Here is a 23,366-nt window from a genome sequence, read left to right as displayed (position 1 = left end):
ATTTAATCTCACAACGGGCTAAATGAGCATTAAAGAACGGAAGACATATTCTGTTGGTTGAACAGCTTGCAAAGGGACCGGAGTTGAGACCATAGATTATTTCTACAACAAGAGTGTTTGTTTTTACATCACTTTTTTACGGCTGTATTAAAACTAAACTCTTTTATTTACCAGGTAAAGCCCTCTGACCTATTGGCTCTATTTCAGAGGCCACACGCGTTGATAGCTCATCGTCGAAGCGGCTGATGTCATCGTCATCATCATCACCACATGTGGGAATTTATCGCAGCGGCCGAATAATGTAGAGGCGCGTTGGTTGTAAATGGGGAGGGCAAAACTGGAGGAACCCAGAGAACAATCCGCGCGACCACTTAGGGGCGAGAGAAAACGCGCAACGGGCATTGCCAGGGTCCGGGATTGAACCAAAAACCTCCTGCATACCAGGCGAGGGAGATGGCATCTCGTAGCCACTGCGGCGCGCACTGCTGATGAGCATCAGTGTCGTCAAAATCATTCTCCGATTGCCTTCTCTGATAATCAAACGCGACGGCTACACATATTCCGGATAGAAAGTGGGCAATTTTGACTAATCGATTTACTTTTGTTTTCAAGTTATTTAAGCACACGCATATATATATAGCGTCCACTTGTTTCGAGTCATCAAAATATGTAATCGAAACAGTAAAATATATATATTTTCTCGTGTATTCAAACCGAGGCTACCAAACGTCGTGGTTTGGCCAAAAGAAATTGTGGAAATTTGGATTTTGTACTACCCGAGCAGTGGGCGGAGCTACCCTAACAATGGGCGGAGCTACCCGTGAAAGTGTGCGGGGCTACCCGAGCGGTGGGCGGGTCCAACGTAATAAAAGAGCGAATCAGATTGCTCAGTGTATGTGTGGGCGTGGCTATGATAGAGTGGGCGGGGGCTGATAGATGGAGGGAGGGGCTGCCAGCTCGCCATGTGTCCCCGCGGGGAAGCCTCCCAAGGCATTTTGGTCGCCTTGACTTTTGACGTCAATTATCGGTGCCATTCTGTCCGACTCGCTACGATTGCGAGCACGAAAAACGGACGAGGAGAGATGACACGTCCCGTGGGTGTGCTTTTACGAACGTTGGCTCGTGCACTTGGCGCACTCCATTTCGCTCGACAGAGTGAAGCCCTATGGATTGACGCTTCAAACACACACACACACCGGCCTCCCAGAGTGCCCCCTGAATCGGACTGCGGTTTGATGCAGTGAACTCTTGGGTTTAGACCAAAACATGCTACGGGCTATGAGATTTGTTTGCCAGCCAGTGTCGGCTCACAGATCTCAGTTGACGGAGATGCTGCAAACTGAAACCTGGGGTTCTTTTCCAATTTTCGAGTCACTAGGCGGATTTGTTGATGGTTGTAACGCTAAAGCGTTCTCATCCAAGACTGGAATAAAACCTGAGGTGGAAGTTATAGTCTTGGATTCAAGGCTGTGAGCCAATCACGGCCAAGCCGAGTGCAAGGCCTGTTCAGGGCTGGATCCTGTAGGCTGAGACCGGTGTCAAGGCCACGACCCTGAGGCCACGGTCCAATGTCCTTGAAGCTGGGCCTTGAGGCCCAGGACTGGTCTCGTGGGGACTGATTCACTGACTCGCGATGAGCGAGGTGCAGCTGGCCTAGGGGCTGGCCACGAGGACTCAAGACTGCCTCAACCGAGAGCCGTGAGTCCGCCACTGCCTCGCGGCAAGAACGACAACGGTGCGACTGCCAGCAGATTTCTATTCGCGCGTTTACTCGTTTGGGTCCTCCCTTTAAAACTCTCTGACGACGGCGCGACCTCTTTTAAATTTCACCCCGCTCAATCTGAAAGCATTTACGGGCGAAGGCGCGTCGTCGTTGTCGCGTCACGCGTACGGACAGCCGGACGGGCCCGCGAAAGTGGGTTGCTAGCGGCAAATCATTTCGTTAATGGGGTTCGTTGTTGTGTAGATCAGGAAAGGGTGGGGGGGGCGGCAGGTTGTGATGGCTGTGACACGTGCGCGTGGCTGGTGGATGTTGGAGGAGACCGAGCTACCGATGCTGGCTTTTGGAGCGACGTGCCCCAGAGATTCTCAGTGACCTAATGGTGACACCTGAACCTGGGTAGGTGGTCGGGTGAGGCTGTCACAATGGTCTTAAAAGGGACACGTCAACTGTAGAACAAGCCAGAAAGATGCTTGTGATCAGACTTGGAGCAGACATTTCAGTTCAGGAGTTCTCAGATCTGGCATGAGAAAGATTGAGCCTTTACATTTTAACCAATTCTGTGGTCTAACATTTTTTCTTTTGGTTGGTGTGGGTGGGGGGGGTCTAACATATTTTGGGGGGTACATTGGGCCAGCATCTGTAAAGCCATCGAGATCCCAAAGTAATGGGGGAAGTGGCTCGCTAATTTATTTTGTATTCCGAGGCATATTGTGACGTGCGCGTGCGTGTGCGTGCACACGCGCGCACACGCGTGTGTAAAAGGGGTGGTTATGTGGAATCAACGCTCTGGAAATTAGACGCTATGGTAATTTTCTGTAAAATGTGAAAATTGGAACAAATAAGTGTAAACCTTATGATGCAAACGAGTGTCACGCGTTAACAGTACGATGCACTGCAAGGTGTCCCGTGGTCTGGACTGCCTTGAGTAACGGCTTTCCGACTGAGGTTGACACGTTAATGCATTAGCTGTCTCCTGGGTGTCTGTCTGTAATGGGGAGGCCTGCGACAGCTCTCTCGGGAAGATGATCCGATGCAAGCCATATTTTAGTGCGATTGGGGGCTTGCACTTCAGAAAATGGAGACAAATTTCAACCGAAAGCCAATTTCACGAGCACGTGCCTAATTGATGAAACTGGGTCATTGGGAAAACATTTTGAAAAGCCCTCTTTCTATTCCACGTGCTACAAAGAAGGGGCCAGTGCCCAAAACGTCGCCTATTGTATATCGTTTCATTTTTAAGCCCACGGTGTTATAATTATTGACGACCGTGTTGAGTTTTTGTTGTTGTAGTTTGCTTTTGTGCACAATCGCTAAATATAGTTTATGAAAAGAAAACTATCAAAAGGTTGTGTTTACCTAAAACTAGACGGGACAAGAACAACAAAAACATCCAGCGCCGCCGCAAACGTTTCCGCCCTTGCCAGGCCAAGCTGATGACGTCATTATTTGTGATGTCATCGCCCACGCGTGACGTCATCTCGCTGTGAGGCCTTGTGACGAAACGCGAATCTCTCGCGCATCGAGCACTTGCCTGCGTGGGGGTGGTGGGGAGCAGTGCCGGATTATCCTAGTAGCACAAGTAGCGACATATGCAGCTACGGGCCCCGCACTTTCAAGGGCCTCACGCTAAATGCTTTCGAGCTATCAATTCCGGTTCAGTGATTCTGCACTTGCTCTATTACCATAGTACTATACCGCCTTCAACTTTTATGAACGACCGGGTGTTTACGGTCAGCGATGTGTCGTATTATCTGGCTGTATAGCAAATGAAAAAAATGACAATTACTTTACTATGCAAGTAACAAAAATGTATGTGTTTTTTTATATATTTAATTTTTTTTAGGGGCACCTTTATAACAACATATGTTACAGGCCCCGCACTCGCTTAATCCGGCACTGGTGTGGAGACAGGCGTCATGTTGGAATCCGTTCCGGGACCCTCGATTACCGTGTGTGCGGGCGCGCGTGCGTTCCTTTTTCTCCCCCAAATCTCAAAGTTTTGGTCATACTCGTCGAATTCGATCTCGGCACGTGTAGGCGAGAGCGAGGCGGTTCGCAAATGTCTCGTGGCACGCCCCCCAAGCGTTCCCTTCCCCACTCGGAATCCTCATCCGTGCACGTGTTGTACACGAGGTGCCCGTCTACTTTTCGAAGGAGAAAAAAACCCTGCTTCCCCACTTGTACACACTTTGTGCGCGCACCCAGCGGCTGGGAGCCGTTGTTTGGGCTTAACGTTTTGCCGGGCACTGCGTGTGCAAGTTGATGATAAGCTTTTCCGAATCATCTTCATTAATCCACTGTTGTGGCTTGCGCTGGCTCTTAATTTGTTTTGTTGTTTGGCGTATAATCGCTGTGCGTAGCGTGGGACTGCGTGTTGGTATTGCGGCGACAGCTGTACAGGGCGGTCGTTTGCGAACGGCTGAGAGCATCGTGGGCAAACTGAAGACGAAGACCTTTAACGAGAGCATCATTGGCGATTTATTTTGTACTGCAGATTAACTGAAAATGTCGTCGAGTTGTGAATTGTACTCAACTTGAAATGGCGATGATGCACTTTTGCTCGTACAGTACCTAAGGGTAATTTTTTTTTTGTCTCTGAAAAATTATCATTTTTATCCTTCGGCACGCGCGTCTGTTTGCGAGCGGAAATCGGCAGCATTCGTTAAAACAGCACTCGTCGATGAATTTGTGGCAACGCCGAGCTGCCGCTGCTGCTTTGTTGTGGATGTGGTTCGCGTGAGGAGCTTCGGAGGATGTCAGCCTTAGCCGCCGCGATTTCACATTTTACGCTCGGGGCGCCGTTCAGATAAAGCTTCAAAACGCCCCATCGTGTGCCGTTGAGATTCTGGCCACGCTTTTGCTTTCAAATTAATAAATAAGCTGGACATAACGCCTCCTTCCCATGTTTGTCTCTCTCGTCGTTTAAAGTTGCGTGTTTTTTGTTACACATGCCATCGGCCCCACGGCCTTCTGGGAGTGCATCTTCCTAGCAGGATTATTTTAATGCAAGCAAAGTGTGAACCGGCATTTGGCATTCTGTGTCTCATCAGAAAGTCAGCCCTTGCTTTATACAATGCTGGTGAACTGCCCGATGTTTAAAGGAAAGGGCCCTTTCAGGTAGATTGGTTCTGCGTCGGAACTCGGGACCCAATACTCCTATAATAATCGTACATTACACAATCATTGAGCGTCATGGCGAAAAACACACGAGTCTTCTAACAATGTACCATAGGTATATGCCACGGTCAAGTATTCCGTGTTTAATTGAGTGTAATATTTGATAAGATGCACTGCTCAGCTTGAGACAAAACCCAGTGTTTTATTAGGCTAATGGCCAACAACCATCCCCTCCCATCACAATAATTACACCTCCCATTGTGAATCAACCAGCATGTTGTTGTGTGTGGCGGTAATTCATGAAATGTTTTCATTGTTAACTGTGGCACTTGAATGCAGTTGGTGTTCAGAATGCAATGCGATTGATTGTCGCTATGGGAACAAGGAAGGAAGGTAGGTGGTCACCATGTTGTGTACATTGTGTTTCCGCTGGAGTTTTTTGTGCATTTATAATTTTTATTAATAAAGGTGGGGGAGTGTACTTGTGAGGAGCAAAAGAGGTCTTCCGGCGGCGTTGAAAATGTACAAATGTTTTATTTAACAAAAATGACATTGGCTTGAAACATAGTACTGTTGTGAAATCAAGCGATACATTTTACATTGTGTGAAGAGGATCCCTGAATGTATAATCTGTTCTCGTCGACTGATATATGTCGATACTGAACTAAGCATTATAGATTTTGTCACACCACAAATGTAAAATAAATATATGTAAAAAAGTATACGTTTGAATTGTGACACCCGCATCTCTCCGCGCTTCATCGCTTGGTCGAGAAGGTGAACGGCTACATCGTCGGAATGTGTTCAAGATTTTGAGAATAATCCCAAAAAGTTCCAATTATCGGGGCTACATATGGAATTTTGGACTCTCTGTAAAAATAAAACATTGTGACGGATTGCGAAAAAAAACATCGCGCCACACGAAGTGACTACATACCCATGACGTCACAGGAAATGGTGTCACATGTCGCAGGAAGCGGCATGACATCACTTCGGCTCTTTTCTCACCGCAAGTGGCGGTGACGCAGCATCAGAATACGTCGCTTTTGAAACTCATCTCTCTACGACATCCGTACGTTTCAGAGCGAACGATGAATCTCTTGACATCCGTCCGATTGGCACTTAACGGCAGGAGGGTGGTGCGCACTGTCGCAAACGGGCGGGTTCCCCTTATCTGGGGGAGGCCCAGTGGGGTGATTGTTATGGGGGTTGCCGTTAGCTCGGTTTCCGCTTCAAGTCGTGCCCCCTAAGCTTTGGCGGCGGTCACGGCGTCGAGCGTGCGGCGTGGTGGACGTCTGACGCCGATGCCGCCACCGTCTCGTAGCCGAGTTTCCGCAAGTCCTTGGTGACGATGTTGAAGACGACGTGAATGTATCCCTGCGATCGCACGCGCGTCACTGCCGCGTGATGTGCACAGGCGCGCGCGCACCAGACGGGGAAGGAGAGAACGTGAAACGACCGCGGTTAAGTATCCGCTCAAATATTTTGCATTCGAAATAGAGCAAATGTAACTACGAAGGTGAGTACAAAAATGTGTTTTACGCACGGCCCTTTTGTTCATCCACCACTGGATGACGGGCTCCTCGTGTCGTGCGAGTTGTGGGGAATACTTGACCATACTTCACCACGCTCGTCAGTGCAGGCTGGGGGCATTGACGCTGGATCATAATACAGTGCAACAATGGATTTTGTTCCACTACCCAAGGGTTTCCCAAACTCCAGTCCTTGCGACCCACCATGCTCTTACTCCCCATTCTAACTCGTTCCACGCTGCACGCGCCCGATGATTGTTAAATACGACCCACGTGATGCACAAAGCTATTCACGCTGTCTGCGCCACACAGAACACGTGTTCCCCCACACACTCTGAGATCTCAAGCTTGATTTTAGGGGCGCTGCGGTGGCGAGATGTTATCTCCCTCGCCTGGTTTACAGGAGGTTGTGGGTTCGATCCCGACCCTGACGCCTGCATACTTGGAGTTTGCATGTCTCTCTCCCTGTGGTCACGTGGATTTTTCCCTGGGTCCTCCGTTTTTTTCCCATCACATTTAGAAACATGCGTTTAGAGTATTTGGCTGCTTATACATTTCAATGTGATAAGCCATTTTGTTGAGCCATTATTTGTGGCCAGATCGCTTCTTAAAAAAAAAAGCTATATAGCTCAGTGGGCCTTACCTGGTAAAATAAAAAAACGTTTTAACTGTTTTTAGTTTTGTTTGCAAAACAGGGTAAATCCGCTCAACATTATTCCGAGGACAGATGTACACGGTATTCAGATTCAAGGGGAAGATGACTTAAAGAAGACGAAGCCTTGGTAGCTCACCTTCCCTGCCCTCTCCTCGAGCCACCACCTTGGGGTCCGTGTATTCTGGTCGCCTGCCTCGCAGCCAGCTGGAGTACAACAAACCACAAGCACCCGCGCACATAAACGGACCCCCAATCCAAACCCTAACACATAATTTACGTGCTCTGAAGAAGAGGCATTGCTTGAGACGTCACCGATTGTCATTCCCCTACACCTCCGATTAGTACGGCTATGTACGGTGCGAAACAAGTGCAACATACATACATTGACGAATGTGTTGAGTGTTTTTGTTGTTAATTGTGCTTGTGTGCACCGCTGCCAACATCACCAACAGCAGCATCATCACCAGATAATTTGTAATACTTGTAGACTGGCTCTACAAAATTGTACCTCATAAACTGCTGGAGTCTTGAGCTTGACTCGGGAACAAACATTGGGATAGTTCTTTCGTGCCTGGAAAAAAAACACGCACACAAAGGAGATTTTTAAAAAGCAACTTGGTCATCCGTCGGTAGAGTCGAACGTGCAGTAAACGAGCAGGAATTGCTACCACCCGAGGTGGCAAAGCTTTTGTGGAAGCAATTTCCAAACACGGTCGTTAGAAGTGAAGCAAAGTGCAATAACTTCAAATTGTGAGCGCATCCATATGTCATCTCAGACCTGGACTTCGAGACGATGAGGCCCCGTTGAGCCAAGCAGCTCTGTAACAAGGATGACCACAGCCCAAGGCCGCCGGCAAGTGGCCGCAGTTACGGGACTGCAGGTTGTGAACCTTATTATAGATAATATTAATATATAATTTGTATGCATCCAAGTATTGCCAAGTGATGTTTATTTATTTGCCAGGTAAAGCCCACTGAGCCGTTAGCTCTTTTTCAGAGGCAACCGAGCCACACATGATAGCTCATCAAAGTGGCTGATATCATCACGTGGGAATTCATAGTAGCAGTCAAATAAATAAAATATATGATTCGAAATGTGCAGCGGGGGGGGGGACTGGAGGACCCGGATAAAAACCATGTAACCACCATCGGGAGAGAGAACACGTGAATTCCAACTATACAGGCATCGTCGGGTCCGATATTGAACCCACGGATTCCTACGTACCAGGTGAGGGAGATAACATTTCCCCGCTTCCGAGGAGCCAACATGAGAGAAAGTTACTTAAGATTTGTATTTGAGGAGTTATTTTTGCGTGTGCTGGACACGTTGGAAAGTTTGCCTTTATCACAGCAACAAGCAAAGATAACGGCCTTTGAATACGAGGGCATATGAAGGAAGCTATAAATATAATGGCAGGATAGGGTTGGCAAAATGTGGCAGTTCAAAATATAATGTGGCCAGAAAGTTGAGTGGATTTAATTATCGAGCAGCTGAGGAGGTTGCGATGAGCGGGGCACACGTGGAGCATGGAGCAGGGCAGGTTACGACATGGCCAATCGAGTGACACCCACTGGTGACTAAAGGTATGACCAAAATCCATGCAGTGATGGTGATGATGATGATAATATAAGAGCAGATCATGGGAGGACTGGTGTCGACTTTGCAAAAGCTACTAAATATTAACAGAAGCGATGGTGCGTTGACGGAGGTGCAATGACATCAACGTCATTGAGTAAGCAAAATGTGGAAGTACAGACTTATAACGTGGTACGAAAGCGTTTGTGGGTTTCATAAATGGGCAGCCGCGGAGGTTGCGGTGAGTGAGTGCGAGCAGACATGCGATGCGAGTAGCGGCGGCTTCCCCCTCACCGTCCCGGCGCGATGGGCAGGTGCACGGCTCCGTACCCACGCACCACATCGTTGCCGAACACGTCGGGCCCGTAGACGCTCAGCACCAACTGTGGCCCTGGTGCGGTGGTGCACGGCACAGCACGGCAACGGCGTCGAGAACAGGAGGCGGCGACAATAACAACAACGGCTGCCGGCATTCGCCACTAAGTGGCGGTGAGGTCACCACGGCATTCGTGTCAGGCCAGGTGCACTCCCGAAGGCCACGTGAAGTGTCGAAAGCTCGCTGCTGGCAGGTCACGGGACATCTCCATTGCATTCACAGATGTGCGTGTTCTCTCTGGCCTTGCCGCCAAGTTACAATGTTCTGTCCCGAGTATCGATGGAAAATTACAGTTGCTCTACATCAACATCAGCCATACGAAGAAGAAGAATAATCCCAAGTATATTGAAATTGTTGGGCAGGACACGTCTCTAGAAGGTCAAGTCAAACGCGAGTTGGGAGTGGCGGCCGAAGGAGGCAACGTAGCCGAGAGGACCTTGCGTCGCCACCACAAAGAGCGAGCAATGAAATCGAACTTGTGTGCAGGCGCTGGATGGCAGTGCTACATCACAGGTCTGAGAGACGGTGATGATTTGGGAAGACACGATATTGCTCAGGATTGAAGATGATCCCGCACCTCCGATTAGCACAGTTGGCTACGTACAGTGCCAAAGAAGTTCAACGTATATGTGTAGTGGCATAGCGCTGGCTGCTGGCAGAAAAGGGGATCTGCGGCGTGTGGCAGTTCTGACATCAGCAGGCCAGGATATACACGAGAGGGGAATCTAGGGGAAAGGTCACGGAAGGGGTCCACCAGGAACCCGCTAGTAGGTTCCTGACAGTATAAGAGGGGCCCCTGTGGGGGACCTCGGGGCTGTTGGGGTGGGATCCCCGTCGTGCTGCTGAAGTCCATCATCGCCATTCTTCTCGTCGTCGTCTCTACCATCTCGGGGCGCCGCTAGTCAGGCAGTCTATCGACTGTCCTGGCTGAGTAGCGTCGCCGATAATACATGGACTAAATATAAAGTGTGTTAATCCCGATGGTGCTCGTTAATAAAGAAGTGCCTCCAAGTCTTATCGTCTCCGAGTTAGTCACTACGCATGTATACGCACATGCCAAGTGTGCTATTGGTATTGTATCATGAAAGGACATTTTTTTGTTTGGAACTCTCGCAGCCGGCAGTGTGCCACACTGTTCGAGAGTGACCCTGGAAGATGACATCACAGAGCTACTTTTGAAGTCACTTGAGTCACTTTCTTTATCTCTTTATTCCCACTAAAAGCCTGCAAAGAGTGTTCCTCACATCTAAAGTAAAATAGAAAAAAACCTCAGAGTTGTAATAGGCCGACTTAATTCACAAACCAAAATTTAAATGATGGTATATTTTTTTTGCGTGAAGTCCGTTGAGAACCTGGTTTATGCACGAGTGATTTCCCAGATAAGAAACTGTATGGGGGTCGATTTAACCTACCATTATTGTTATTACCATCATCATGTCTTCGGAATCAGTAAAATGAGTAGCACTTTGTAGGTATATAAAATGTCATTTCCACAGTTCAGACTGCCAATTGAGATGACCACCGCAATAACTTGCTGCTGATCTCGTCAGGGAACGTAAACCATCACGCAAACTCCGGTCATCCTCACATTGGCTTTTGGCTAGCCGTAGAACAAAGACGGTCACCGCATTGCACGCTTTAGGATGCACTTCTGCGGCCATCTGGAATGCTCTTCCGATATGAGCAAGCCAATGAAACTATGCACTTTTAAATCTAGACTGAAAACTAATTTCTTTAAAACTGCTTTTTGCGGTTAGTTGTCCTTCCCCACCCCTCCGATTAGCAACAGTTGGCTATGTACGGTGCGAAAGAAGTTCAACGTACATACGGTACACCCAATGGGTCAAATCTGCACCACTCGGGGATGTGTTAGGCACTCGGGGTTTGCTCACAGCCGAAGGGGTTGGTGCTCTTGAAGGTGATGTCCAGGGGGAAGTTCCACACGAAGGCTTGGCGTCTGTCCATGCTCTTGGACGTGATCTGTGAGATGCCTTCCTCAAGGCCCTATGGGAGAAGTAATGCGCGTGGTTACGTACACATCGTCGGTTAACAACAGCGATGACAACTCCAGTGAGAACGGACATGGGGATCTTCAAGGTAATTAGTGTGTTTTATACTTCACCCCTCCCCCCCGCAGCTCAGATTAGCACGGTTGGCTACGTCCGGTGCGAAAGAAGTTCAACATACATAGGTAAGAAAAGTGACAGACCAGTCTATGATGGGGTCTCAAGACGAAAGGGCGACAGACCAGTTGGATGAGATCTCTACAGATAATAGACTAACGCACTGGTCTCCAATGGGCTATCTTGACAACTGCATGACAGACCAGTCTGATGGGGGTCTCCAGACAATGGACCGAGAGACTGGTCTCTAAATGTGTCGAAACAAAATAAGACTGAGACAAGTCTATGATGCGGGGGTCTCAAGACAATAACAAACTGACAGACCGGTCTCTGATGGGGTCTCAAGACAGTAATATTCGACAGACTGAGCCTCTGGTGGAATATTTGTACATTGGGCATAGTAGATGACGACTTTTGACCACCTGTGTCATTTGCCTAGGGACATCTAGGTACAGTATAAACGGGCACGCCAAACCAGCCAATGCAAAACATGTAAACAAAATCAGCACACGCATAGGAATACACAAATTCAATTTTAAACATCACTTTATAGCTCACGGCAAGGCCGTAATTATAATATATATATTGGGGGGGGGGACACATCCCAATATTCAAATATGCTCAAAATGTCCCCCCCAATATATTGCTATAAAATAGATTTCTGTTAATATGATTGTGGTTATGGTTGTACTTTATTAATCCCTGACATTACATACAATGAAACAAAAAAGGTAAAAAAACAGAGCAATGTAATACAATACACTATTCGACATTATTGTAAAAAATTGATTTTAAAAAATCCACCCTATGTGTTGGTAATTTTTTTTATATTTTAGGCAGGAAATGGCAAGAAATTCGTTTTCAAATTTATATATTTTTCTGGGGGGAGGGGACCCCCAGACCCCCTGGAAGATTTGGTCCCCCCCCCAATGTTGACTCCATGGCTACGGCCTTGGCTCACGGAGCCTTGCATGGAGAATTCTGCTGTGAATGTGAAGGTACTCACGGCGGTCGGTGCCCAGTCGTGGCCGTACACAAAGCAGTACTTGCAGTAGAGGTCGTCGAACTCTGGGAACTTAGCCAACAACGAGAATACAATTAACAATTAAAAAGAAGGCACAAAAGTCACCGGGGTGTAGATACACGCCTAGACAACCTGTCTTGCCCGACGCCACTTTCTTTCCTTAGCAGGTGTAATATCACCTCTCTAAATTTAATGCGTTCTGTATGTAATCCATGCGTGCCTTTTCCTATCTCTCAAAATAATTCGGCACTTTAAGTTTATATAAAAACGTGTTAATGACCATATTCCAGCAGTGGATTGGGCAGGTCCGATGATGTGTCACTGCACACTTAATGGAGTTCAGATTCAATTTACCCACCAGAAAGAACTGTGGGGGGAGCGGTGGCGCAGTGGTCAGCGCACTGCGCCAAGTAAAAGTATGTCCTGTTTGTTGAAGTTATTTCGCACCGTAGGTCGCCAACCGTGGATAATCGGAGATACGGGGGAAAAGAACAAACTAAACACACACAAAAAATCAGTTTTAAAAACATGGATTTTCAATTTAGCTTGAGAAGTGCATAGCTCTCCAGTGGCTTTCTAATATCGAAAGAGCGTTCCAGACGGCCCGGCGAGCCGGGCTACGGTGACCGTCAGTGCCGAGGCGCCTCCGCCCCCACCAACCACGGCATTGTACCAGGCTGGTGAAGTATGGTCAAAGAACCGCCGTAATCTGGACGGCGTGGGGAAGAGCCTTCACCCAGCAGTCGATTAACCAAGACGGCTACCGATGGTGATGTCCAACTCACTCTTCTTCACACGTCGCTTTACCGAAAGTGTTACTCTTAATTACCCGAATATGTTTTTAATCATAATCATCATTCAAGAAGCTTCAAAAACTGACAGTCGAAGCACACACAGTAAAACTAAACTGTTTTATTTTTCCAGGTAAGGCCCACTTGAGCGACGTGGCGCTTTTTCAGAAGCGACCTGGCCACAAATGATGGCTCAACGAAGCGGCTCACCCACGTGGAAATGTGTATAGCAAGCCAAATACTCCATGCGGTATTAATTTTGGGTTGGATCGCCACGTGGTAGTTTTATGCCAAAGTTATTGTCGTTAACCCTCAACAACCTGACAAGATCGTCACGTTTACAGAGATATGATTTATACCGTGCCAATGTTATTTTATCAATAAAGCTCACCGACGTTTCATTGAGTGGGTTGAGTGAGTGAGGGAAGGATTGACTGGGTAAGTGAGTGGGTGGGTGAGTCGGTGAGTGGGTGGGTGAGTCGGTGAGTGGGTGGGTGGTGAGTGGGTGTGTGGATGAGTGACTGAGTGTGTGGGTGAGTGACTGAGTGTGTGGGTGAGTTACTTTGGGTGAGTGACTGTTGAGTGTGTGGGTGAGTGACTGAGGGGAGCGGTGGTGTAGCGGATAGCGCGCTTCGCTTCGAAGCGAACCTGGCGACCCGGGTTCGATTCCCGTTCACGGCCACCACCGGTGACGATTATCTGAACTGGTCCTGGGCCTCCCCTATGTCGACTCAGCCTCAAATGAGTACCTGGTGCGATGTGTAAACATCGCCACTTTGGAGACAAAGATGGCCGGGCGTGGTGTTGGCCACCCACCCCTTCGTGTGCCGTGCCTGCCTTCATAGGTGCTTCTCGCTTACGGCACTTGCCCCAACAGTCTGCTGAGGCTAAACGAGGGATCTTTGTCTTTGAGTGACTGGGTGAGTGACTGGGTGAGTGACTGGGTAACTGGGTGGGTGCGAGTGTCTCTGTGAAGTGGGTGAGTGGGTGAGCGGTTGGCCGGGTGTGTTTTGTTTTGACCTGTACCACTGTAGTTGAACACAGCAATGGGGGGGCGGGGGTGTGTGCGTGGTCGCGTATCTGTATTGTAACAAGAGACATCGCCTCACCTCCCCGCCTTCTATCTGCCCGCTCGCCATCACGAGAAACACAGACGGGTTGGACGCCATCGTTGTTACTCGCCTCGTTACCCCTGGAGACGGAGGACGTCACCGCGTCGCGGCGTAATGACGTCACCACGTAGGCCCGGCAAGCCCGGTTGCGCGAAGACTTGGCGGCGTACTGACGTCACCACGTAGGCGTCAAGTTTGGTGTCTCAGGTCTCGGCGGCGTAATGATGTCACCAGGTAGGCCCGTCAGATCACAGTGCATTCCGTCTTGACGGCGTAATGACGTCACCACGTAGTCCTAAACAAATCAGGGCGTCTACTTATCGCGACGTAATGGTGTTCCTACGGCGCAACTCGCCGCAACGTAATGACGTCACATTGCGAACGTCATTACGTCATATTCTCGACGTCATTACATAGCCGCGTAGTGTCCGTGACTCGCATACTCTTTCGACGGATTCCACGTCGGTGACTGAGAGCGATGTCACCGCGCCGCGGCGTAATGACGTCATAACGCAGTCCCGAGAGATGATCTGCATCAGCCTGAGAAGCGAAGTCACCCGCAATCAGCTTGCGTGATGACGTCGCCGCGGCACATTCTTTGCGTGGTGACGTCGCCGCGGCACATTTTTTGCGTGGTGACGTCAGGGCCGGTTGACGTACTTATCACTGACGTAACCCAGCGTGACGGGAATTAAACGTGCTGACGTCACGGAGGGAAGGAAAGTTTTATACTGGTAGGAAACGTAGTGGACTGGAAGCCCAACCGGTATTAATTCACAGGATGCAGGGGATTAATTGTGTATGTCTGTGGATGTCTGTCCTCGTCGGAGGGGTGGGGCTGGGTGGAGAGGGGAGGGTAGGGAGGGGCTTGGTGGGGAGGGGCTGGGTGGAGTGGGGAGGGGAGGGTGGGGAGGGGCTGGGTGGGGCTGTGTGGGGCTAGGTGGGGCTAGGTGGGGGGTGGGAGGGGTGGGGCTGGGTGGGGTGGGGCTGGGTAAGGAGGGGCTGGTCACCCCGTGGTGCCCTTATATGGACTGGAAGCCCAACCGGGATTAATTCACAGGAGGCAATGGATTATAACACTGCACTTTCTGGTGCGACCTCTTTTACACTGCACTTTCTGGCGTCGTTTTATAATTCTGCTCACTTTTCATTTTGCTTTCTTCTGCGCACGACCCTAACAAGTTTGGCTCAAATATCCGTACATAATTACTTCAAAATTACTTCAAAATTTCCTACCAGCCCCCTCCGCAGGAATGTGTTTTATTTAAAGAGCGGTATCGACCACTAACAATAAAATCGATTCCGATTCCTCTTGTGATCTGCCTATTACTGGTAGGAACGAAGTTGTAAACTGAGTGTACCAGCCTGCAATAGATTAATGTGTCCGTCCGTCCGTCCCCTTTCAATACTTTAACGAAGTGAAAAATTCCAATGTTCCTACCAGCCCACCCTGCAGGGACCTGTTTAAAGTATAAACATGCAAACTGTTTGCGCTGTCTGCTTCTTTCCTCGCACAGCTCCACTTTGGAATTCCCCTAAAAAGGTTATCGTGATAATTTAACATCGCTCAATTGCAGAGGAGACGCGGTGGTTAACGCGCATCGTAGGGGCCGTCCACAAATGACGTCACGCACCTGTGGGGGGGGGGTGGTTGAGAAATGTGACGTCACGTAAAAATGCGCAACTTTGAATAAATATAGAATTTTGATTTAAAGCTTTCGTGACTGCAGGGATTCATATTCTTGGTTCTTTCGGTAAAGTCACGTAGAAGGGAAACAATATAGAATTGTCATTAATGACAAAAGGGGTGCCTCTGCGGATGTGTATGCTTTAACTTTGAACATAGCCATTTCTGTGACCAGTCACAAGCTAATCACTCAGCCATTTCAATGCTAAATTATATGCTAATTCCTTTGTCAAGGCGCTTTGTTTCCTCTCACACAGCTTAAAGGTCGTGATCTGAACGTGGCTTTTTCATTCCAGCGCTATCCTACCAGACAGTCTCGTCCCTTCACCTGATGAAGGCCGCTTGTGTTGTGGCCGAAACGTCGTGAGAATATTATTGTGTTATTTTATTTTATCAATTTATTATTTTATTCTCATTCTACGTGACTTTACCGAAAGAACCAAAGAAGATGTTTAGGTGTGACTGCAAAGTTTAGCCCTTTAGCTACTGTTTAATATTTTTATTATTTTATTGTTTCCCTTCTACGTGACTTTACCGAAAGAACCAAGAATATGAATCCCTGCAGTCACGAAAGCTTGAAATCAGAATTTAATAGTGTTGTTTGTTGCTGGCCGCAAGACGTTTGGAAGCCTCTGGCGGCGTCCTGCGGTCAGCAACTGTGAGGGTAAAGGCGCAGCCCCTGCAAGTGCTTGCTCAGCCGCTACTGGCGCAAGCGAGCTCCGATTACGAAGGGGCCGTCCATAAATGACGTCACGCGGTTTTGGACGATTTTTGACTCCCCCCCCGTCACACGGCGTTACAAAAAGTCAGACACCCCCCCTCAAATATGACGTCACAAAGCTCTGCCTCCCCCCCCCAAATAAAACATGCTTTAAATCGCTTTAAACTATTGTCATTGTAGTGCGTATTTAATGCGGCGCTGCACTCTGATGTTGTAGGAGAAAACATTTATTAAAAATGTCTATTTCATTAAGTCGAACGTGTTGTTTATATTTATTGAAAGTTGCGCATTTTTATGTGACGTCACATTTATCACCCCCCCCCCTCCTCACACATCGTCACAAATGTCTGACCCCCCCCCCCCTAGGTGCGTGACGTCATTTATGGACGGCCCCTAAACGAAAACCAAACTTTATTTTTTACCAAGTAAGGCTCGCTGAGCTATGTCGTTCTTTTTTCAACCAAGCACCCTTCAAGCAGCGAAATAACTCTTAAAACGCGTCATGTTGTTGATTATAAATGTTGGAGGGAAAAACCGCAGGACTCGGAGAAAATCCACGAGACCACGGGGAGAGAGAGAGACACTGCAGACTCCAAATATACAGCAGCAGCATCAGGCGTCAGGATCGGGATCGAACCCACGACTTCCTGTATACATAGCGAGGGAGTTAACATCTCGTAGCCACCGTGGCGATTATCACGATTGTCTACGTACGGTGCGAAATAAGTTCAACATACGTTACAGTCGAGGATATTTGACCTACTCTTTCCACGCCGACCAGATGGTTTGGAAAATAATGAAGAATGTCCCGTGCACAATTGTTTTTTTTAATTTTTGGTCATAATCGTGTCGGTAAATTACGATTGGCATTTATTTACATTGTCTAATGTGAGCGTGGAGAACGGTGGTGGCTAGGAGATGTTAACTACCTCGCCTGGTATGCAGGAGGTCGTGGGTTCGATCCCGACCGTGACGCCTGCTGCTGTATATTTGGAGTTTGCGTGTCTCTCTCATCATCATCATCACGGTGGCTAGGAGATGTTAACTACCTTGCCTGGTATGCAGGAGGTCGTGGGTTCGATCCCTACCGTGACGCCTGCTGCTGCTATATATTTGGAGTTTGCGTGTCTCTCTCATAATCATCATCATCACGGTGGCTAGGAGATGTTAACTCCCTCGCCTGGTATACAGGAGGTCGTGGGTTCGATCCCGATCCTGACGCCTGCTGCTGTATATTTGGAGTTTGCGTGTCTCTCTCTCTCCACGTGGTCGCGTGGATTCTCCGCATCCTCTGGTTTTCCCCCTCCACATGTAGAATCGACATCACGGCGTTTAGAGTGTTTCGCCGCAATTTTCCACGTGATAAGCCACTTCGTGGAGCTATCATTTGTGATAGCCAGGTCGCTTCTGGAAAATAGCTACGTAGCTCAGTGGGCCTCACCTGGTAGAATAAAAAAAATAGTTTAGTTTAACACGTAGGCGTTCGCGACCAATATCATCCATGATATATGTTTTTTTGGGTTACATCGCGTAAATATAAATGTGTTGTTAAACCCGCCACCACCCGGCACAGCCAATTAGTAAGGTTTTTCACGGAAGTAGAACGTCACCAATTCGTTACTGGTACAGCACTAACCGGTGTGTTGGAGAGTAAATACACAACATTTACAATCTGAGTACGACGTTTCGCCAGCAATTACAACCGGCATCATCAGGAGGACAGCCAGATTTGTGGATAAATCCTCCTGTTTCATTCCTTAGAATGAAACATTCCTTAGAATGAATGAAACAGGAAGAGCGTGACATCTGGACGGCCCTGCGTGCATCTCCCCCGCGCTTCGTTGCACACTTGTCCATGTTTTGTGTGCCCTCAGGACCAGAACATTTGTTTTATACTGCAGGAGGAATCCGAGGAGCTGTAAAGCTCTTTGTCACAGATGTCCAGGCGGGGCATCTGGTTCACAAAACGACAACGGTGTTAGGGGCCGTCCATAAAATGACGTCACGCGATTTTGGACGATTTTGACCGCCCCCCCCCTCGTCACATGGCGTCACAAAAAGGTAAAATCCCCCCTCAAATATGCCGTCACAAAGCTCTGCCCCCCCCCCAACAAAATAAAACATGTTTCAAATCGATTAAAACTATTGTCATTGTAGTGCGTATTTAATGTGGCGCTGCACTCTGATGTTGTAGGAGAAAACATTTATTTAAAAAGTCTATTTAATTAAGTAGAACGTATTTTTTTTATTATTTTATTGTTTACCTTCTACGTGACTTTACCGAAAGAACCAAGAATATGAATCCCTGCAGTCACGAAAGCTTTAAATCAAAATTGAACACGTGACTGCAGTAATTCATATTCTTAGCTCTTTCGGTAAAGTCACGTTAAAGGGAAACAATAAAATAATAAAAAATATATTAAAAATACAAAAAATTCTCACGACGTTTCGACTATAACACAAACGGCCATCATCAGGTGTGAAAACCAACGGCAATAAACATTTGAAAGAAGTGGCGGTTTGCATAAATTTATTTATTTATAAAACGGTGTTTCTATTTCTTTATTGTTTTAGATATATTTTTGTTATTTTATTGTTTCCCTTCAACGTGACTTTACCGAAAGAGCTAAGAATATGAATTAGAACGTGTTGTTTATATTTATTTAAAGTTGCGCATTTTGATGTGACGTCACATTTCTCAAACCCCCCCCCCTCCTCGTCACATATCGTCACAAATGTCTGACCCCCCCCCACCCCCACTAGGTGCGTGACGTCAATTATGGACGGCCCCTAAGAGGCACTGATTCAAACACGACCTTCTTTGGGCCACAGCGCTATGTTTTACTTTTCATTCCCAAGTTTTAACAAAAATAATAATATAATATGTTTTTACAAAAAAATACCGGAATCGATCCAAAAATCGGCCTTGACTTATGTCCAACATTTCTACATCTTTGAATCGATTCCCATTGACGTCACCGCATCACGTGGTGCAAGGAGGCGATTCGCCACTACTGCCAACGCCGCCGCAGCCGCTGTCCGTCTTTCGCATTCGTACGCGTCGTAACCCTCTCGGTTTATTTTATTTTAACAACGGCGATAACAACAATAAATAGACAAAAAAATCAAGGACTCGAGGTGTCCTTCCCACCCTGCCGTCGCGAGACGAACAGCCGTCAAGTACTGTGTCAGCCGTGAACCCTAAGAAACAGGTACGGGAGGGGCGAGAGAGAGGCGGAGGAGGGGGGCTTCAAAAGTGCCAAATTAGTGGCGTTCGTGTTAACGAGGTTGGGTTGTTTTTGTTTTTAAACAAAAAAGTAACTTGGTTTTGAGAAGTTTGACTGCTTCGGATGGATTTTAACGACCTCCAGACTCGTTTGGGCCATCGTTTTGAGGATTTGTTCCGCTGCAAGGGGTTTTTTTTTGTTTGTAATGTTGATGTTTTTAGTGACGTTGCAGCCTGCCCGCAGTGGCATTTTGTAAACATGCTTAATGTCCCTCAAACGCGCCCTTTCTCTGACCTTAGACATTTTCTCATGCGCTGGAGCGTTTCTTTTTATTTATTATTAGTTATTTTAAAACATGCAAACTAAAGACAACATTTATAATTATTTTTACAAATCTGCTGGAATGTCTTTTTTTAATACATTTTACATCGTTATTACTTGGTTCAGGAATATGGTCGTTGACACGTTTTTTTTATATAATCTTAAAGTGCCGAATTACTTTTCAAGATAGGAAAAGGCACGCATGGATTACATACATAACGCTTTCAAGTTAGAGAGATGATATTACACCTGCTCAGGAAAGAAAGTGGCCTGGGGCAAGATAGGCTGCAAGGAGGGATGATGATAGTGGTCAGGGAATAGTGACGGACGAGCAGCTAAGGAATGCAACATTTCTGAGAGGGTGTCTGATGAGGAGATGGAACGATGAAATCAGCTCGTGTGCAGATCCGGGGAGTTGTAGGTAGCTTTGGGGATGCCTTCATCAGGTTGATCATTATGGATTTTTCGAATGTTCCTCCAGCTGTAGGAATGTGGAATTGCCCACCACATATTTATGGGTGCCAATCAATATGTTCCTTGACCAAACGTTTGTTATAGTATGGGGAAAATATTTGTTTTATTACTCTTTGTAACTTTTTTTTTATATATTTTGGTCATTGTACATCAATGCTTTTAAGATTTGTATCATGTTTGCAATATTACACTATTCCAGGTTTCATGAAATATATGCATTTTGTGGGTGCCTAACTGGTTAAGTAATGTAAGTATATAAATCATGCCCCTTTCCAGGAAAGCATTTATCAGGAGGGTTTCAGGATAGCAGTGTGTTTAACACATTCCTTCTGTGATGAGTATTTTGCATGTGGGAAAACCTGAGGTACCAACGAGAGAACTGGATTGGATTCTCCACGTTTTTCAACGTAAGAAATCCTAATAATAGGGTTTTCCCCCTTTTTTATGGCAACAAAACTGAAACCTTTTTACAAGGATTCATGTCTGCATTAACCACAATACCTGCAGTCAAAATGCAAACAATAAAACATAGTATGAGAATATAATATGCATTGTCCTTTGTTTGCATTTTGACTGCAGTTATTGTGGTTAATGTAGACATGAATCCTTGTAAAAAGGTTTCAGTTGCCAGAAAAAAAGGGGAAAAACCCAATTATATTTGGTGCTGGCAAAGAAGGTCTAATGATAACAAATCCTTTCCAAATTTTTCTAAAAGATGTTAATACAACATCATGGAACCTCCTTTGCCAGTACCAAAGTATGATAATAGGTTTTTTCCCCTTCTGGCAACAAAACAGCTGTGTTAAGATGTTAAAACACCAAACTGAAACCTTTTTACAAGGATTCTTGTCTGCATTAACCACAATACTTGTGGTCGGAATGCAAACAAAAAAGATACTCTGATAATATATGCATTGTCTTTCAAACTGATTGGTCCACACCATAGACAGCTTTCTTTTGAGCGTCGTCTCAAACGGTGTTAGACCAGAGGACGCCAAAAGGCGTACACAGCCCAAAGACAATGCCACTATCAGAGTAATGAGAGCTCGGGGTGAGCATCTACATCATGGGACCTCCTATGCCAGTACCAAAATATGATAATAGGTTTTCCCCCTTTTTTCTGTTTGGCGTCCTCTGGTCTAACACCGTTTGAGATGAGGCTCAAAAGAAAGCTGTCTCTGGTGTGGACCAATCAGTTTGAAGGACAATGCATACATTATCAGAGTATCTTTTTTGTTTGCATTCTGGCCACAAGCATTGTGGTTAATGCAGACATGATTCCTTGTAAAAAGGTTTCAGTTTGGTATTTTAACATCTTAACACAGCTGTTTTGTTGCCAGAAGAAAGGGGAAAAACCTATTATCATATTTTGGTACTGGCAAAGGAGATTACCATGATGTTGTATGTAACATCTTTTAGAAAAATGTGGAAAGGATTTGTTATCATTAGACCTCCTTTGCCAGTACCAAAATATAATAATAAGGTTTTTACCCCTTTTTTTTCTGGCAACAAAACTTAAACCTTTTTTACAAGGATTCATGTCTACATTAACCACAATACCTGCAGTCAAAATGCAAACAAAGGACAATGCATATATTATACTGTTTTTTCTTCTTTGGTTCTTTCGGTAAAGTCACGTAGAATGAGAATGACTTTACCGAAAGAACCAAAGAAGATGAATCATTGCAGTCACGAAAGCTTTAAATCGAAATATACTGTTTTTTGTTTGCATTTTGACTGCAGGTATTGTGGTTAATGCCGACATGAATCCTTGTAAAAAGTTTAAGTTTCGTGTCTTAACATCTTAACACCTGGTTTGTTGCCAGAAAAGAGGGGGGAAAAAAATCTATGATCATGTTGCATACAAGTCTACACGACTTTGCATAGTTTAATTGCCTTTGCATCCTTATATGTGCACTGGCCATAGGATGCTTTATGTAATGCACAGTACATGGAAATATTACATGCGACGTAACATTGTTTTCCAAATCAATGTCTAACATAACATTGGTACGTTTTAGACCTTGTAAATTAAGGTTAATGTAATGGAATAGTTCAGATTTCGGCAGCTGAAAACCTCCCTGCTCTCTCTTAAGTCCAGCCATGGCCCCGCTCTGAGTAATACATTGTGAGACTTTCCCCAATATTATTACTCATGCATAATGATCAATGCTAATGTGCCACATGAAAGAATATTATGCACTAACGGTTTTTGACATCGCTGCAATAGCGATCTATATACTCCTCTGACCTATCATAATTTTTTCACACGCTTTTATTTAACTCACTCTGTTGTATCCTCAAATCTTGTAACTCAATTTTTACCCACTTCCCAATGTGCTATTGACTGCAAACTTGGTATACTTATGTCATACTGATGACAATACTATATTCTATCATCAAAAAAATATATTTTTAAACGATCTTTTTTATATTTTATGTTTCGGCTTGGGTCTAATTGTCCACGCTCAACTGACGTTGGCTGTAAATCACCACGGTCCCCTTACGTTGTGGCAACTGGTGTCGTGGAGTTCTGCCATTACTACTAGTACGGTACATTTCATTAAAGCGTGTTTTAAAAAAAAGTATTTTTAAACATTACTTATTTACCATGCTTTTGCCAAGTACTTCCCTGCAGTAACCTTCGCTAAATACAAATGTACGTAAATGTATGTTTTAACACGGAAGTGAAAGTGTTAATGTGCGTTCATCTGTTAAAAGTACAGCATGTGTTTAAAGTGTGTGGTGTATTTGAATGCGTGTGATGGTCACTGCATCGCGCGCTATCAGACGCGTTTCTGCGGCTGTCCGGAACGCTCCTCCGATATTAGGAAGCCACTTTTAAATGTAGATTGAAAACTATTTTCTTTAAAACTGCTTTTGTGTTTAGTTTGTTGTCCTTCCCCC

At 46.2% G+C, this 23,366-nt stretch overlaps 2 protein-coding genes across 5 annotated transcripts in view; one reads left to right on the top strand and one right to left on the bottom strand.

Moving 5' to 3' along the window:
- Positions 1 to 5,354: 5,354 nt before the first annotated feature.
- B9D1 (B9 domain containing 1) lies at positions 5,355 to 14,168 on the bottom strand. Its single transcript, XM_032966973.2, has 7 exons — positions 14,027 to 14,168; positions 12,109 to 12,177; positions 10,872 to 10,983; positions 8,898 to 8,994; positions 7,536 to 7,598; positions 7,164 to 7,231; positions 5,355 to 6,237 (listed from the first exon to the last, which is right to left on the bottom strand). Exons 1-7 carry the CDS (start codon positions 14,084 to 14,086, stop codon positions 6,104 to 6,106), a joined length of 603 nt encoding a protein of 200 aa, XP_032822864.1. The 5' UTR covers positions 14,087 to 14,168; the 3' UTR covers positions 5,355 to 6,103.
- Positions 14,169 to 19,394: 5,226 nt separating this feature from the next.
- LOC116949545 (cAMP-dependent protein kinase type I-alpha regulatory subunit) overlaps positions 19,395 to 23,366 on the top strand; it is a 107,609-nt gene continuing 103,637 nt past the window's right edge. For 2 of the 4 annotated variants that reach the window (XM_076072406.1, XM_076072404.1), the window contains exon 1: positions 19,396 to 19,649. The gene's annotated coding sequence lies outside the window, so the exon portion shown is untranslated. Of the gene's footprint in view, positions 19,650 to 23,366 lie in introns of all 4 variants that reach the window. The other 2 variants (XM_076072405.1, XM_032966964.2) reach the window with 2 other exon arrangements.

The sequence above is a fragment of the Petromyzon marinus genome, chromosome 37 (assembly GCF_048934315.1).
Source record: "Petromyzon marinus isolate PM22_M1 ecotype Great Lakes invasive population chromosome 37, UKy_Petmar_22M1.pri1.0, whole genome shotgun sequence".
NCBI lineage: Eukaryota > Metazoa > Chordata > Hyperoartia > Petromyzontiformes > Petromyzontidae > Petromyzon > Petromyzon marinus.
The sequence above is the reverse complement of the archived record's forward strand: the minus strand, read 5'-3'. Positions and strand labels throughout refer to the sequence as shown.

Coding starts and splice junctions, on each gene's coding strand:
- B9D1 (XM_032966973.2), bottom strand. CDS start 14,086: ATGGCGTCCAACCCGTCTGTGTTTCTCGTGATGGCGAGCGGGCAGATA. Junction 12,178..14,026: donor GGCAGATAGAAGGCGGGGAG/GTGAGGCGATGT, acceptor TTGTTGGCTAAG/TTCCCAGAGTTCGACGACCT. Junction 7,599..8,897: donor CTGCCCATCGCGCCGGGACG/GTGAGGGGGAAG, acceptor TTTTTTTTCCAG/GCACGAAAGAACTATCCCAA.